Genomic DNA, 18572 nt, shown 5'->3' with positions numbered 1-18572 from the left:
TAGCGGGCATCGGCCTAATTCTGCTCTGCGTGCATTGTTCTACATTGTACACAGAGGATATTTTTGCAGAATTCCGCATGCAGAGTCTCAATTTGGTGTTTGTCCCATTTTGTGAATTCTTGGTTGGTGAGTGGACCCCAGACCTCACAACCATAAAGGGCAATGGGTTCTATAACTGATTAAAGTATCTTTAGTCAGATCCTAATTGGTTTGTCGAATTCTATGTTCCTTTTGATGGCATAGAATGCCCTTCTTGCCTTGTCTCAGATCGTTCACAGCTTTGTGGAAGTTACCTGATGATAAGGCAAATCTCTCTCTCTCAATTCAATTAAATTCAAAGGGCTTTCTTGGCATGGGAAACATATGTTTACATTGCCCAAGCAAGTGAAATAGATAGTAAACAAACGTGAAATAAACAATGTAACAAAAATATCTCTGTCTCTTTCAAGACTCACTCTGTGCTACAGTTGCACGCATTCTTATTCTCCCCTCCCCTCTCTCTCTTTCCCTTCCTCCCCTCTCTCTCTTTGTTCCTCCTCTCTCTTTCCCTTCCTCCCCTCTCTCTCTTTCCCTTCCTCCTCTCTCTCTCTTTCCCTTCCTCCCCTCTCTCTCTTTCCCTTCCCCCTCTCTCTCTTTCCCTTCCTCCCCTCTCTCTCTTTCCCTTCCTCCCCTCTCTCTCTTTCCCTTCCTCCTCTCTCTCTCTTTGTTCCTCCTCTCTCTCTTTCCCTTCCTCCCCTCTCTCTCTTTCCCTTCCTCCCCTCTCTCTCTTTGTTCCTCCTCTCTCTCTTTCCCTTCCTCCCCCCTCTCTCTCTTTCCCTTCCTCCTCTCTCTCTATGTTCCTCCTCTCTCTTTCTTTCCCTTCCTCCCCTCTCTCTCTTTCCCTTCCTCCCCTCTCTCTCTTTCCCTTCCTCCTCTCTCTCTCTCTTTGTTCCTCCTCTCTCTCTTTCCCTTCCTCCTCTCTCTCTCTATGTCCCATAAGGAGCTCAGCAGTCATAGTCTTGTTAATTGCCTTTCTTAGAGAGAGAGAAGAACAGAGAGGGGGCGAGAGAGAACGGGGAGGGAGAGCGAGAGCGGGAAAGAGAGTCCCCTGCTGCATTGCCTGGATCTAGCTGTGGCAGTGCGTTAGAGAGAGAGAGAGAACGTCAGCGTCCCATCCTGCCTGCCTCCACCAGTCTAGTCTAGGTGCTCCATCTGACAGCACAAGATTGATGGATTGAGCTGTTTATCGCACCTAACATCAATTCTGTCCTGCCTTCTCTTTCATTCCCTGCCTCAGTCCCTCATCCCCTCCCACCCTTCCCTCCCCACTCTTCCCTCCCTCCCCACTCTTGGACCCCCACTTCTCTCTCTCCTCCGTTTTTAAAGGCGTATTTTATGCTGCCAGAGAGAGCAACGCGACAGTGAGAGAGTGAGAGACGATCCTATCTGCCTCAAAGCCTTTCGCAAGGATTCGCGAGGAAGCGCTAGCCGGGACTAAGCTGGACTGGACCGTGGCATTCCTTGGAGGAGGAGGGGGGAGAGCCGTGGATATGGAGGACGGTGGGACACGGCACCTCGGCCATGAGTGCAGGGTGGACATGATGGAAGAGGAGGGGGAGCCGCTGACCGGAGGAGATGGACTGACCGGAGGAGATGGACTGACCGGAGCTGGTGAGCTCTACATTTACTGTAGATCATAGGAAACTCCAGGCTTCGGTGACCAAAGTGCTGTCACCCTTTTTCCCCCCATCCCCACAGATGATTAAACTAATTGCGTTCTATACTGAAGATCATGATTAGTTGATTATTGGAGTCAGGTGTGTTAGCTGGGGCAACAGTGTGACACCAATCAGGCCCCTGAGGACAGGAGTTGGCCTTCCCTGCTGTAGACACAGCTTTTGTCTCTCTTCAGTTCACTCACTCGTTCTTAGAATACTGCTCGTTCATCCTCTCCTCGTTCTAGCTGTCTATCTCGTTCTCTTTCTTTCTCCCTCTCCTATTTGCTTTCTCATTCATTCTCTCTCTGTTTTCCCTTTACCTGTGTCCTCAATTCTCCTCATCCATCTTCCACTAACCTCCACTCCTCATGCTCCACTTCTCTGCATTCTACCCCTCTGGACACACACGTCATTTCTAGTTTTGGTTTACATTTGGTTCAGTTGTCAACTAACGTGAAATAAATAGAAAATGTCATCATGTCATTGAATTTAGGTTCCAAGTTGTGTGAAAAAAAGACAAAATGTCCTTACGTTGATGACTTTTCCAAGTCCAATCAGTTTTCCACGTGGATTCAACGTCATCACATTTAATGTTTTTGTTGAAAAAACATTGAAAACAACATTGTTTCCGGGCAAACCATACGTAGAATGTATGCAGGCCTCACTGTAAGTCACTTTGGATAAAAGTCTGCTAAATAGCATATATTAATATTATTATTATTGTATATTATATAGTGTTTCAATCATTTTTTGCCCAGTGGTTATATTTGTTAGTCTGAAGCTTATTGACATACATGATTTTGTGTGTGTGTGTGTGTGTGTGTGTGTGTGCGTGCGTGCGTGTCTATGCCTACGCTCTTGTTCCCTGGGGTAGAAAAAGATCAAAATGCACAATGTACCTTCAAAGGTACACATAATGATCTCACATGGTACTGTTCGGTACCTTTTAGGGTACCGCCTGCCATGCTCTATTGCAGGGGGATTTTCAGAATTGTTTGTTTCAATATGTGTGTTTTTTCATGCAAATTGATTGATTGATCGTATGCTACACAAAGATTTATTTATTATTTATTTATTTATTTAACCTTTATTTAACCAGGTAGTTGAGAACAAGTTCTCATTTACAACTGCGACATGGCCAAGATAAAGCAATGCAGTGCGACACAAACAACAACACAGAGTTACACATGAAATATACAAGTGCACAGTCAATAACACAATAGAAAAAAAAGAAAGTCTATAAACAGTGAAAAATAATATGAAGATAAATATCATACATTTTTCTAAACTAATCCAATTTGTTAGTAGGTGGACTTCTTGCAAGCGTTACTGAGATTGTTCCAGTTTAGATTGTTAATCAATTTGTCTACCTTGGCAGTCATTCTGAATGCAGGTTGCAGTTGATTAAAAGTTCAATTTTTTTATATCCTAACTCTGGCTGGATTCCAATAGGAATTAAAAAGCATTTTGCAAGCCAGCATAATGTGACTTGCCTGATGTGGCCTGTAATCCAGCAGTTTCAGATCACTGTGTTGGGGTAAAAATCAACTTTCAAAGTATGGCCTTATATGATATATGTATTGTCATTAGAGTTTAATTTCAATTATAAAATGTTCACTTAGGCACTTACTTGGTGAAAGCTAGAAGACTGAAAGCCTTGAATGTAACAACCATGTCTCTGTCACTAGCAAACACAGTCGTGGGTGGTACTGATAACTCTAAAATTAATCTGAAAGTCACCCTGGGAAATATGCAAATACAGTTTTACACCCTACAGTGTTAAAACAACACCCCAGAACTTTTTTAGAGGTACATTTTTGCCACTTAAAAAGAACCAACTTGTCCCTTAAGATACACTATTGGCTATTTTAAGGTACAAACAACAGTGACAAGCGTTTGTACCTCTTTAAGAACAAATTATATTTCTGTGTGTGTGTGTGTGTGTGTGTGTGTGTGTGTGTGTGTGTGTGTGTGTGTGTGTGTGTGTGTGTGTGTGTGTGTGTGTGTGTGTGTGTGTGTGTGTGTGTGTGTTAAGGATCTTAAAAAACACTGTGTGTGTGTGTGTTAAGGATCTTAAAAACCACCGTGTGGGCCAAACTGTTGTCACTAATAAGCTTTGGCAGAGGCAAAATACATCTCCTGTGGTCATCACTCCAGGTGCATGATAATGAGATAAGCGTTGATTTCAGTGGTGGCACTGAGCCTCCATTCTGTCTCCTCCTGGGGCTGATGCCATGGCTCTTCAGAAGGACAAATACTGCAGTTTCACCATAGGGCTCAGTATTGTTTAGCATCGTAGCACGCTAAACTCGGATGTCTTCTCTGAAGGGTAACAGCTAGTGATTGAAGCCTTTATGAAAATGAACGAAGAATGAGGAACAAGGAGTACCCACACACACACATACACACAAACCCTCTCTCTCTATTTCGTTCCTCTCCTCATCACAGCTTATGGGATCAGGGGATGTTTTGAAATATATGTCAAAATAAAATAATTTCCTGTCAAGTAAAGCTCTTTTTCCCCCTCTTCCTCCCTCCATCCCAACTTTAAGTGGGTGTGTAATCAGTACTAATGAACACCTCTGCTCTGAAACCTGTGCGTTCCAAATGGCACCCTGTTCCCTTTATAGAACACTGCTTTTGACCAGGGCCCATACGTATCCTATCCCATGTAGGGAGTTAGGGTGCCATTTGGGACGCAGACGTTGAACACCTCCGTTTTTGTTTTCTCAAAGTGCGGAGGGGGAAACGGAAGAAGGGAATTGAACAAAGACGGTAATTATAGAGCTACAGAGCCACAGACAGGTTGACAACCTCCCATTACCAATCACAAGGTGAATTTGTTTCTCTTGTTGCTGGGTTGACGTAGAAGATAAGAGGCAGTGGGAACAGTCTAGGTCACCTAGACTAGAGAGTTTGGTATTCATTGCGCCCACGCGCTCCACATCAAAAGTCTAAAAGAGGTCAAAGGTCAGAATCCATTATATTTTTGACCCTGACTGACACAGTTTTGAACAGTCACCTGTACGAATCATATCAGCTTTGACTATACTCATGGGCCTACGTTATTGTAGTGTTTCTGGCGCTACAAGCAGCATAATGGTGTTACAAGCAGGATATAGCTTATAGTTAGATAACCTCATTATCAATCCATTATCCAAGCTGTGGATACACAAATCCACCTTTAGTATCTAGGATTTGAACCTTTACTGGTCTGGATGTTACCACCTAACCCTCTGACGTCTATCCATCCCTCCTGGTTCACCAGTCTAAAACCACCTCATTAACATGCAACTTAGCTGTTTCACACCGCTTCATTAAACGTAGGTGACAAATCCTTCCACCACCATTAACTGTCTGTCCTCTCTCTAGTAGATCCCAGGGCCTTAATGTGACAGTAACTCACTCTCCCCATTGTACCACCACTTACGGTTATTGGGCCTTTTGTTAAAACATCAATCGAGTCAGGTGTGTGTCAGCAGCAGGCCGCGCTAGCTGCTGTCGTTCTGGTGATTGAATCATCAGCATAGTCCAGGTGTTCTTCTGTAACGGCAATTTCTCCCGAAAAAGGAGAGACGGCGAGAGATTTTTTTTCTCTCCCAAGTTTCAAATCCCACTGAGCCCTCGGCAGGCAGTGAATTATGGGTAATGCGTTCAATGCATTCCCCTACTCCTAGGTAAATTATATTAAAAGAAGAAACATGACTGTGTCTTGGGCCCGGCCTCTTAAATGTAATATCTATTCATGAAAGGGATAAGCGAGGTGATTAAGATCGTCCTAACAACGGCTGCTAACCCACTTTCACCGCCACGCCAGGGCTTTTCCAGGCTTCTCCTTCTCAGGGAAATTGCTTCATTTTCTCACCGCGTGGCTTCCGCTGGCTCGACGCTCTGAGGGGGATGTAGGTGCGTGCAAGGTGGGAGGTATGGAGGGAGGGAAGGAGGAGGAATTTCTCTGGCATCATTTTGTGAGAACTGTGAATGAGCAGCATTCCCACCTGGGTCTTCCTCCCGAGTTCCGACCTCCGCCTTCCCACTTTTCTCCGAGTTACGGGCTCAGGACTCCGGCCCCAAGTGGTAAACACGTAGGAAGGGGAGGAAAGAGAGGAGGGAGGGAGGGAGGTTAAACGAGCATCTGCTAGACACAGACCCCCCCCCCCCCCCCCCCACAAGTCCTTGGAGGTTCATTAGGGCTGTCGTCCCAGAAAAATCACCCTGTGCACTTCAGAATACATTACCCCCTGCTTTCCCTCCCTCCTCCCTATACCAGAGCTATTATTTCTAGATTCATATGAAACGTATCACAGATGGGCACACCTCATTTGGCGTGGCCCCCCTCCGGTGTGTGTGTTAGTCTGTGCAAGTGTTCATGTGTGCGTGCGAGTTCTTTGTGTGTGTGTGTGTGTGTGCGAGTCCTTTGTATGTGTGTGTGTGTGCCTGATTTGAGTGTATGCATGCCTGTGTGTGCGTAGTCTCCTCCGGTGCATCTCCAAGGACCCCCCTCATTGGTCTATTTCCATATTTATGACGCCAGAGGAGTAGCGTAGGCTGCACATTATACTGCACCTGTGTTTCTCTGTCTCTCCATGCTAATCCAACACACTGGAGTTGGGTCACCTGTTAGTTTATCAACTAGTCTAGTCTATACACCTGGCTAATTGTCTCCTGGTGCAATTAGAGTCAAACTAATTAGGAATTTGTTTGGCAGCGGTTGGGTCAATTCAGTTCCTGTAAGGGGTCAATTACATAGTCCCTGTTAGTGGAAGTTGGTACAGCTTTGCAGGTGCATGGTTTCTGTTCTCTATTGATACATAATTTTGTAATTTGGTGTACAATTTAGAGGCAAGTCAATATCATCTTGGATAGTTGTGGCCACATGTTGACTTCAGCAGTGAAAGGAGTATCTCTCTTGACTTTCTGATCTCTGTAGTCCTACAGTTGAATTAAATGTGTTAGTCCTGTAGTCCTACAGTTGAATTAAATGTGTTTAGTCCTGTAGTCCTACAGTTGAATTAAATGTGTTAGTCCTTTAGACCTACAGTTGAATTAAATGTGTTTAGTCCTGTAGTCCTACAGTTGAATTAAATGTGTTAGTCCTGTAGTCCTACAGTTGAATTAAATGTGTTAGTCCTGTAGTCCTACAGTTGAATTAAATGGGTTAGTCCTGTAGACCTACAGTTGAATTAAATGTGTTAGTCCTGTAGACCTACAGTTGAATTAAATGTGTTAGTCCTGTAGACCTACAGTTGAATTAAATGTGTTAGTCCTGTAGACCTACAGTTGAATTAAATGTGTTTAGTCCTGTAGTCCTACAGTTGAATTAAATGGGTTAGTCCTGTAGACCTACAGTTGAATTAAATGTGTTAGTCCTGTAGACCTACAGTTGAATTAAATGTGTTTAGTCCTGTAGTCCTACAGTTGAATTAAATGTGTTTAGTCCTGTAGACCTACAGTTTAATTAAATGGGTTAGTTCTGTAGAGAGTTGCTGATTGGTGGAGTGATTAGAGCCCTGTGAGGTAGAGAGAGTGGCTGATTGGTGGAGGGATTAGAGCCCTGTGAGGTAGAGAGAGTGGCTGATTGGTGGAGTGATTAGAGCCCTGTGAGGTAGAGAGAGTGGGTGATTGGTGGAGGGATTAGAGCCCTGTGAGGTAGAGAGAGTGTCTGATTGGTGGAGTGATTAGAGCCCTGTGAGGTAGAGGGATATAAAAGTGTCTGATTGGTGGAGTGATTAGAGCCCTGTGAGGTAGAGAGGGATATAAAAGTGTCTGATTGGTGGAGTGATTAGAGCCCTGTGAGGTAGAGAGGGATATAAAGTGTCTGATTGTGATTGGCTGTCCCCTCTGGTAAAGTGATGCAGAGAGGGCATTGAGCAGCCCAACAGCTGCCATTGTTCCATGATCTCTGACAAGGGTATTTTCTTCTCACCATACAGACTATTCAAGTTTCATCACCAGTCATTTACGTTTACGTCATTTAGCAGTGGATAGCCAGGGGCACAGTTCAACACTAAGAAGTAATTTACAAATGAAGCATGTGTGTTTAGTGAGTCCGCCAGATCAGAGGCAGTAGGTATGACCAGGGATGTTTCTCTTGAGAAGTGCGTGAATTAGACAATTTTCCTGTCCTGCTAAGCATTCAAAATGTTTGACTTGTGATTATAGCTAACTAGTGATTAGTGATAATAAAATGAGTTAGTAACCTAATGGTATGTTCTGTCTTCGCTAGAAGAGTGCTGTGTTTGTAACACCCGGGCCATACGTCAAGACGTGTAGAGTACCCACGCTTCATTAGCCAGGTTGACGATGCTGGGAGAGAGGACAATTCTGCCCAGGCACTGCGGAACGAGGACGAGGGGGGTGCACTGTGTGTGTGTGCTTATGAGTGCGTGTCTGTGTTTCTGCTTATGTGTGTGTGTGTGTGTTGCAGAGAGTGTGTGAGTTTCTCCCTTGGCACGCAGCCCTCCAGGTATGGTGGTGAGCTCATGCCTCGATGATACCCGTCATACTGGCGTCAGATGGTGGGTACAACCGATGGCATCCCCCCTCCCCACCACCCAGCCTCCTCCATTAGTTCCCCATTGGGGTGGTTGTGGGGAGGGGGGAGCTGGGCATTCAGGGCGATGGATGTCGGGGAACTCTGGCTGTGACACACGCCGCAATCGGATGAATAGATTGCAGCCCGTTTGCATAATCTAAAGCGAACCGGGCCATCAATCACACGTGAAGCGTTTCGCTCCGAGCCGTTACATAGCCACAGTGTTAAACCTCTCTGAAGACATATTGTGTTGATGATGGGGGAAGGTATTTTTCCATGCTTACTACCGTAGAGTGAATGGAAAGACTGGCACTGAAGTGGTGTTGGATTTTATTGCCTTTCATTTGGGTTTCATTTGGAGGAGAGGTGCCATGCTCGTCGACCTCGTTAAAAGCCAAAATGAAATGGTCGTAGAGGGCATCGTGGTTAATATGGAGATGAATGGTTATTTGATAGATGGTTTTGCCCTTTGCAGTGAAATGTGTGTGTGTGTGTGCGTGTTTCTGTGTCTGTCTGTGTTTTTTTTCTCTGTGTGTCTGTCTGTGTGTTTCGGTGTCTGAATTATCTCAGATTGTTCATTTTTCATGAGTGAACAGCTTTGTATTCTCTCTTAATGATCTTCCTCTCTCTCTGTCTCTGTATCACAGGTGTTATCCTGATTCCCAAGCTGCCCCATGTGGAGTTCAGCCTGGGTAAGTGTCTGTTCTTCTCTCTCTGTTCTTCTCTCTCTGTTCTTCTCTCTCTGTTCTTCTCTCTCTGTTCTTCTCGCTCTCGCTCTCTCTCGCTCTCTCTCTCTCTCGCTCTCTCTCTCTCTCTCGCTCGCTCTCTCTCGCTCTCTCTCATCTTATTCCATGCCACAGGGTTCCAATTTCACCTTGTAGTCAGAGCTCAGATAGCCAGACACATCCTATCACTGACATGACGCCACTATGAGACCGGTCAAACATACACATGCGCACACTTTTTAAAAAATCTTTTATTTAACTAGGCAAGTCAGTTCAGAACACATTCCTATTTTCAATGACGGCCTAGGAACAGAGGGTTAACTGCCTTGTTCAGGGGCAGAACAACAGATTTTTACCTTGTCAGCTCGGGGATTTGATCTTGCAACCTGTTCAACGCTCTAACCACTAGGCTACCTGCCGCCCCAGCCGATAGATCAAAGACTAGACTCACTTCTTCCTGACTGTCTTACAGTAGAGGGGTTCTGGTTCTTCTTCCTGACTGTCGTACAGTAGAGTGGTTCTGGTTCTTCTTCCTGACTGTCTTACAGTAGAGTGGTTCTGGTTCTTCTTCCTGACTGTCGTACAGTAGAGGGGTTCTGGTTCTTCCCGACTGTCTTACAGTAGAGTGGTTCTGGTTCTTCCCGACTGTCTTACAGTAGAGGGGTTCTGGTTCTTCCCGACTGTCTTACAGTAGAGGGGTTCTGGTTCTTCCCGACTGTCTTACAGTAGAGGGGTTCTGGTTCTTCCCGACTGTCTTACAGTAGAGGGGTTCTGGTTCTTCTGACTGTCTTACAGTAGAGTGGTTCTGGTTCTTCTTCCTGACTGTCGTAGAGTGGTTCTGGCTCTTCTTCCTGACTGTTGTACAGTAGAGTGGTTCTGGTTCTTCTTCCTGACTGTCGTACAGTAGAGGGGTTCTGGTTCTTCCCGACTGTCTTACAGTAGAGTGGTTCTGGTTCTTCCCGACTGTCTTACAGTAGAGGGGTTCTGGTTCTTCCCGACTGTCTTACAGTAGAGGGGTTCTGGTTCTTCCCGACTGTCTTACAGTAGAGGGGTTCTGGTTCTTCCCGACTGTCTTACAGTAGAGGGGTTCTGGTTCTTCTTCTGACTGTCTTACAGTAGAGTGGTTCTGGTTCTTCTGACTGTCTTACAGTAGAGTGGTTCTGGCTCTTCTTCCTGACTGTTGTACAGTAGAGGGGTTCTGGTTCTTCTTCCTGACTGTCTTACAGTAGAGTGGTTCTGGTTCTTCTTCCTGACTGTCGTACAGTAGAGGGGTTCTGGTTCTTCTGACTGTCTTACAGTAGAGTGGTTCTGGTTCTTCTTCCCGACTGTCGTACAGTAGAGGGGTTCTGGTTCTTCTTCCCGACTGTCGTACAGTAGAGTGGTTCTGGTTCTTCTGACTGTCTTACAGTAGAGTGATTATGGTTCTTCTTCCTGACTGTTGTACAGTAGAGTGATTATGGTTCTTCTTCCTGACTGTCGTACAGTAGAGTGATTATGGTTCTTCTTCCCGACTGTCTTACAGTAGAGTGATTATGGTTCTTCTTCCTGACTGTCTTACAGTAGAGTGGTTCTGGTTCTTCTTCCTGACTGTCTTACAGTAGATTGATTATGGTTCTTCTTCCCGACTGTCTTACAGTAGAGGGGTTCTGGTTCTTCTTCCCGACTGTCGTACAGTAGAGTGGTTCTGGTTCTTCTTCCCGACTGTCGTATAGTAGAGGGGTTCTGGTTCTTCTTCCCGACTGTCGTACAGTAGAGGGGTTCTGGTTCTTCTTCCCGACTGTCGTAGAGTGGTTCTGGTTCTTCTTCCCGACTGTCGTACAGTAGAGTGATTATGGTTCTTCTTCCCGACTGTCGTACAGTAGAGTGATTATGGTTCTTCCTGACTGTCGTACAGTAGAGTTATTATGGTTCTTCCCGACTGTCTTACAGTAGAGTGATTATGGTTCTTCTTCCTGACTGTCTTACAGTAGAGTGATTATGGTTCTTCTTCCTGACTGTCGTACAGTAGAGTGATTATGGTTCTTCTTCCTGACTGTCTTACAGTAGAGTGATTATGGTTCTTCTTCCTGACTGTCTTACAGTAGAGTGATTATGGTTCTTCTTCCTGACTGTCGTACAGTAGAGTGATTATGGTTCTTCTTCCTGACTGTCTTACAGTAGAGTGATTATGGTTCTTCTTCCTGACTGTCGTACAGTAGAGTGGTTCTGGTTCTTCTTCCCTTTCAACTGTTAGAGATGGTTTCATGTATATTTTATACTTCTGCAATGGGAGAGTTCTATTTTTGGCCGATGCATTGTTGCCCATGACAAGTTTCACTGTGTCAGTGTCTGACAGGGTGGGTTATGTGAATCTTAGCTGCAGTGCTCTGAGGTGGGGAAGAGGTTCATTGGCTTGGGAGATTGGGGGGGGAGCCATAATCTTTCATCTTTACCACCCCCCAGGCATTGGAAAATGTGTTACCAGTAAAGTCAGTGTATTTTCCTGACTAGGTGATATAACCAGGTAAAACTGGGGTCCGAAGTTTTTCCTGGTCAGGTCAGTTGTCCAGAACAACTCCTGGCCCTAGTTATTGGGTCTGAGTGTGTAACTCTAACTCAGTCAAGTCATCATTTAAATGGAAATGTGTCTCTGCTCATCACAAAGATATTGTTTTCATCCATTTCATCTGTTATAGAGATAATAAAACACCATATTAATACACATCACTGTTGTAGATTTAAAACAACAACATATGGACATCTTTTCCTTTCAAAACTCTGGACATTTCTGTCTACCCACAAAGCCTGCTGAGCAGTACAGCAATGTGCAGCAGGAGAGCAGCTGGCCAATCAGATTGCAATTTGAGTGCTGGTGCACACGTACAGGGACTCCCAGCTCGGTTTCATTTCTAGACAGATTATCTGCAGTTAAGGACCGTGTGTGTGTCTGTGTGCACACTAATAGGCTCTCACACACACACACACACACACACACACACACACACACACACACACACACACACACACACACACACACACACACACACACACACACACACACACACACACACACACACACACACACACACACACACACACAGTACAAACAAATATATGGTCGCCTTGGCCTGTTAACCATTGTACTGCATAACACATTTAATTTAGGTGACAATAGAATTGACTGGAGTAGAGCTGAATAAATATGCACTGTGAGTCTTTGTGTAGTGATGCAATGCTTCTCCAGAGGTTGTGAAGTGGCTTCTGTTCTAATGTAAATGTTCTGGAACAATGGAGTCAATCGGCTTGACAGCTGCTGAGGAAAGGGTGACATGTTTGTATAAATGCAGTGGTTGTGTGTCGTGTGTGCGCGCATGCAAGACGCCCCCCCCCCCCCCCATCTTCTTCCTTTGATCCATCAAACTGTAAATACCAGTTTTGTTTACCTAGTCTTTAGATTACATGTGTATTTTATTCATTTGCCATTCAACATTTTGACTGAAAGGGCTTTTGTTGCTTAGGGAAAACATGATTATCTGGAAGCTCTTAGCTTGAGGTACATGTGCTTTTATTGATAGAGGCTGGCAGTTCTTTTATTCATGCCTTCCATTTCTCTCTTGCTTGATTGATACATGAAATGATATTGGCAGAAATACCAGGAACACATCCATTGAAAACCGCAAAGAAAAGCGGTTTCTTGGTAATCCTTGAACGCTGAGGGCTCTTCGCCTACTTAGGGTTCAAGCTACAGTATATTCTTGGAGCATAAAATGACAATAACAAAAACAGCCACCCTTTCACTTGTTTTAGTACACAGCTGAGTGAAGTGGTTAGGAAAATGTAATCCCCCTCAAATGCATAGACATCACTCTAGATCCAAGGACTGACAGTGAGCGAGAGACTCACAGACCCCAGACTGCACCTTTAAGGGCAAGCCATTGAGCTGGAGGGCAGTTTGGCTGAATAAAGCTTTGCCAGTAAGCGTTGAGTACATTTCATAACGGGATGAGATGATTCTAGGTTAGGTCTCGGCTAATAAAAAATCAACGGCTTGGCAATGATGTCGATGGTTCAGCAGGTCTCATATCACGACAAGCTGATCACCCGTGACAAATAAAACAATGATTCCAGCCAAAATGATTTCTTTCTGGCCCTAATTATCAATTACCATCAGAGTGGGTGATTTAGAGAAAACGGTACGATTAAATCGTTCTTTGTGCGTTCTACTCCACCCGGCTGGAATATCTTCTCACTTTAACCCTACGAAGAGAAGGTTTCTGACAAGCTGACATGCTCGTCTTCTGTAAAGTAAATGAGTAAAGACAGTTGACGTACAGCTCAGGATCGTAACGGGATAGGTGGGGACGAGCAGAGAGAATACGCTGTGCATCTGTGATCAAGAACTCTCTTAGGAGACAGATAGAGGTGAAAGAAAGAGGGAACTGAGTGAAAGAGGTGCCTGTCACATTCTTTCCACATCATCTATGCCCTATGACGTTGCTCATTTAGCTCTGCCTTCCCTCGTAGGATGATATACAGTAACTGTCGAAGACATTAAGGACCCCCCCCTTTTGCCCTCAGAACAGCCTCAATTCGTCAAGGCATGGACTCTACAAGGTGTCGAAAGTGTTCCACAGTGATGCTGGCCCAGGTTGACTCCAATGCTTCCCACATTTGTGTCAAGTTGACTGGATGTCCTTTAGGTGGTGGACCATTCTTGATACACATGGGAAACAGTTAAGCATGAAAAACGCAGCAGCGTTGCAGTTCTTGACACACTCAAACTGGTGCGCCTGACACCTACTACCATACCCCGCTCAAAGGCAGGTAAATCTTTTGTCGTCACCCTCTGAATGGCACACCATCCATGTCTCAATTGTCTCAAGCCTTAAAAATCCTTATTTAACCCGTCTCCTCCCCTTCATCTACACTGATTGTAGTGGATTTAACAAGCGACAACAATAAGGGATCATAGCTTTCACCTGGACTCACCTGGATTCTATGTCATGGAAAGAGCAGGTGTTCCTAATGATTTGTCCACTCAGTGTATATTCTGATGGATCTGCACAAGTAGATTCTAACGCGCACTGCCTTATGTTAGCCTCTTTTCTTAGAGGGTGTTCTCCAAACGAAATCTTGTGTTTTTTACACATGACACATCATCCACATGTGTGCTGAAGTTTGTATGCTATCTGCGTTTTAGATAACAAAATAGGCGATTACGAGTGATGACTCTTTTTTTTTAGTACTATGCAGATGATGTTTTCAAAGTAGCGACCAAGGTGGGAGGATATCCTTTCAATATCCAACCACAGATATTAACAAAAAAGGCTACTAAGTATTCTGTTTATCTTAGCACAATCAAATAGGAACTCTGCATACGTTGAATGCAAAAAGGACGAGTCTTGAGAGATTTACAATAACCTAATATTTAACCTCTTAACGATCTTTGAACAAATATAGCTGCTACTCGGGAGCGAGGTCACCAAGGGGAGAATTTAGAATGCTAAAAAGTAGTCCCTCTGAGTTACCCAAAATGCTTTAGCACGCCTCGTATTCACCAGCCGCAGAACCATTAGCATTATTTCCACGTGTTGCCTAGTAACTGTGGAGGAATGATTCGGTGTCAAACGGTGTGCCCGGCTATGCACTCCAAACTAATCACGCATTAGGCTTTTTATTTACTCATTCGACCACACATTCAGCTTGAAGTGATGCATGTATATCAACATCATACCTACAGCAGGTCTGAACAGTACTGTCAACACATTGAGGTGGACTGAGTTCACATCATCTATTACCGTTAGAATTGTTTGTCACTATTCCATGGACTTTGTTTGACCTAAACACTACAGGCATTGTGGAACTAAGACCTACATAGACATCCATAGTATGAATCTGCATAAGGACACCATGGCCTTTAGTTGTACTGTAGCCTGATTGGTTGTAGTCACCGTGCCTAATCTCCCTGTGGACTTTGTTTGACCGCCACAGTGGCTACAGTCTCTCAGGCAGTCATGGTGTGTGGAAGGACAATTTTCTCTTTAGAGGTCTAAACAGTGGGATGATTCTGCATAAAAAACCCTCCTGGTCAGTGTCTGATTGGTTGGAAGCCAGTAGCCTCCGAACATCAGCATTCCCAATGGCCCTGTGCCACAACAGGAAGCCTCTCTCTCAGTGGCCTCTAGGGGGAAGTCTCTGCGGAGAGGGGCTGCCGCTGCGTCAGGATGCCCAGCTTGGCAGCTCCTCCTCTGGGTACCGTGTTCTGGGGTTTAGGCAGGGTCCACGGGCAGTCCACCCAGCTGAGATGAGACTCACACCCCAGGGAAGTGGAGGAGATGTGGGGGAGAGCAGGAGGAGAAGGGGGGGTTGAAAGGGGTTTCAAAACCTTCCCAACACACTCTGCCAACTACCAATTAAAGCTTGATTAATCGGCTTCCCTCATTAGCTGTCGCTCGGCACACAAATTAGGTGAGGCTGTCTTTTGATAATGCCAACGTCGGAAAACAATGTTTCAAACACCAGTGTCGTGTCCTTCATTTCCCATTCAGGTAACCTGTGTGTTACCTCTCTGAGCTATACACAGAGGGAAACAACCACTTCACACACACAGAGGGGGCATTTCAAAACCCCTTACTGTACTTTTTAAGTTTTTCTTTTTAACTTTGTAAATAGTTTTTGTCAATGTGGATCAAGCTTTACTTTGATCACTAGTGTTGATGATCATGGCCATATTATAATTAGTGTAAGCGAGGGGCAGGAGGCCATTTTAACTACAGTACAGTAGATCTCTTCATCTACTTCTGTCTAGTAATGTTCTGAGAGAAACACTTCTAACAAGTTGAAGGTAGCCTCTATTTTGGAAATGACCTCGGCTAGATCTTAGCTTCCTATTCCCTACATAGTGCTCTACTTTGTTTGCTATATAGGGAATAGGGTGCCATTTTGGATGTACCCTGGATGTTGGAACAACGGTTACACACATTGTAACGTTTCAAAAGAGTGGAGCCCCATAGTATATCTGGATGCAATTGGCGCAGGATGCAGTTGCTCCGGCCAAATGCTACGCCAAGCCCACGGACGTTCATTTCTTCTCCGCAATAAGTCTGGATCGGAGTACCTCCCCAACGATTTCTAGAACGTAAACACATTCTAACCGTTCTGACTAGTCCAGAAACCGATGGGTTGGGCCAGAGCCAGAACACATGTGGGCTTTGATACTTTGATTGGTTAGAGATTATCCAATCACTGAAGACCTTTGTTTTCTACAACACCCCGCATTTTGACATCCCCACAAACAACTTCAATGGTGGCAGTCTTAGACTGAAGTATGTAGCGAACATAGAGCAGTTTGGGTCACCAGGCAACCGTTGTATAACTCCCTGTACTGTATCTCCTTTAACAAAGGCCCAATCATCATTTCAACTCAGCATGGATACAGGATAAAGGAAGGGAAGTGGCCAATTTGTTTCCCAGAAAAAGAACGACCAATTTGAAGGCAAACTCTCTTCAGCATGGATGCAAACAGTCCACATCTGTTACTGTATGTCAATCTGACATGGTACAAACACACTTCAAAGATTTACTGGAGCCTTTTCTTCTGTTAAGACACTCATTCAGCATCTATTTAAATAAGTCCAAAGCCAGGTGAGAAGTGTGCCACTTTATTTATCATTTGTATTGACCAGGGGTCTCGAACCTTTTCTAGCATGAGAGCTACTTTAAAAAAAATGAAACATGTGAGCTACTCATTGATTTTCTAGCTTTCAGATAAGCACATTCTTCTCTTCCCCGGGTCCTTAGTGTACAAGAAAGTCGTTTTCTGTCAATATATCTAGTAAAATAATGGTTAATTAACAACTCTAAGGGGGGCCATATAAAATCTGTGATTATTTTCCAAATTATGTTTAATATTTTCCCAAATTATGTTTTCTCTGTTTTATTTTTTTGGGGGGGTCACTCGAAATTACAATTGTTCATAGATAAACAACGAAATTGGATGTTATGAGTCCATGTCAATTGCTAAATATCAGCAGAAGACAAAACAAATGTAGGTTTGGAAGAAAGCTAATAAATAGATTTGAGTGTAATTCCCCTTTAATTGCGCATATGTCCCTTTAATTGCGCATCTGTCCCTTTAATTGCGCAGGAACGTGCCGATCTAGCTTAATGTGCTGGTCTAGCGATGGTTCTGTACTGCTGCTGTTCATTTCATGGCAAAGTTTCCAAATAATAAATACAAATAATATACTCACTCATGATATACTTTTGCCAGGTAAGCCGCCTTTCCAGTTAACATTTAATGGATAAGGGTTTTGGGGAAAGTATTTCTGTCAACTCACAAGACGGTTGTCACATCAAGTGGAGTGATAGACAAACGCGCGCGCCACACAGACAGACAGGGGCAATATTGCTGGAAATGAATTGGCAGATGTGTTAGGTTTGGCATTTTACGCCAATAGTGGCTAACCATGGGTAGAATAACGTCAATGTTGTGTTGATTAGTTAGTAGCTGGGAGCTTGCGGTGTCGCTTACTTGTGAGATTTGTTTATGACAGTTTGCAATGGAACACGTGAAAAATTGCGTATACTTCCGGGAATTGTTTGCCGAGCTACTCATAGGTGGGCTGTGAGCTACTAGCTAGCGGTCAACCTGTTGGAGACCCCTGGTATAGATCATCATTCGCTAGTCAGCTCCTCACTTTATGGTGTAGGTTCTTTATTTTGTAGACTTCACAGAATCAACATCTGTCCATTAATTCTACATCTTTCACTAGTCTAACATCATATGGCTGTCATTTTCTCTGTTTAATTGACATGTCAGATGTATAGACTCTCCACAACACGAATTGCCATTATAGTAATATAACAGGCATTATCTTTTCCACAGACCTGATGGTGAACACTGAACAGGTGTGAAAATGGCGGCGGCAGATGCAAATAATGTTGTCAAATTAATTGAAGCGCTGATATAATTATCGTGATTAATAATCCTCATCTGGAGAGTGGTGTATTTGTCTCCCATAGCAACCCCCACTGTCTCCCTTTCTCTTTCTGCCCTTCTAGTGGAATTTAGATTCCCTGCAAGGTCACAGAGGAGATGGCACTGTATTAAAACAAATTACCTGTGAATTCGTCTTAAAGTGTCAATGTATTCACATTTTTGCTCTCTTTCTTTCCCTCTCTCTTTTCTGGGTCTTTGTCTCTTTCTCATATCCCTGTTTCAGTATCCATTTTTCTCTTTCTCTCTCGCTCATCCCCAGCCCTCTCTCTTTTTCTCTTTCTCTCCATATCGCCCTCTTTCTCTCTCCATCTCTCTCTCCCTTTCCATCTTTCTTTCTTCCCATCTCTCCCTCTCTCCCTCTATTTCAAATGTTACTGACCTCAAACTCAGTAGTTGAATTTAATGGCTGTGGCTTTGGTCCTATCACTCAGTGAAGCGATGCGGATAGAGATGTCCACTGTCACATGTCAATCCTCAGTAGAGTGTGATATTAGGGGCGATCCCAGGACCTGTCAGAGATCCTCTGAGCCTTTGAACTGGAGAGGATCAACCACTGTTGAGCAACTCCCCAGTTCTATACCACACTTAATCAAATTGTATTAGTCACAATACAACAGGTGTAGACCTTAGTGAAA

General features: G+C 44.3%; 1 protein-coding gene across 2 annotated transcripts in view; it reads left to right on the top strand.

Annotated features, from left to right (window-relative positions):
• Positions 1–536: 536 nt before the first annotated feature.
• Positions 537–18572, top strand: part of LOC129855589 (type II inositol 3,4-bisphosphate 4-phosphatase-like) — a 35192-nt gene continuing 17156 nt past the window's right edge. Inside the window, exons 1-2 of one of the 2 annotated variants that reach the window (XM_055923414.1) lie at positions 537–1650; positions 8880–8924. In XM_055923414.1, coding sequence (XP_055779389.1) covers positions 1530–1650; positions 8880–8924 — 166 coding nt within the window. In that variant the 5' untranslated portion in view covers positions 537–1529. Of the gene's footprint in view, positions 1651–8879; positions 8925–17087; positions 17209–18572 lie in introns of those variants that run through there. The other variant, XM_055923415.1, reaches the window with a different exon arrangement.

Source organism: Salvelinus fontinalis, chromosome 5, assembly GCF_029448725.1.
Source record: "Salvelinus fontinalis isolate EN_2023a chromosome 5, ASM2944872v1, whole genome shotgun sequence".
Taxonomy (NCBI): Eukaryota; Metazoa; Chordata; class Actinopteri; order Salmoniformes; family Salmonidae; genus Salvelinus; species Salvelinus fontinalis.
Note: the sequence above shows the minus strand (reverse complement) of the source record. Positions and strands in the feature narration are given on the sequence as shown.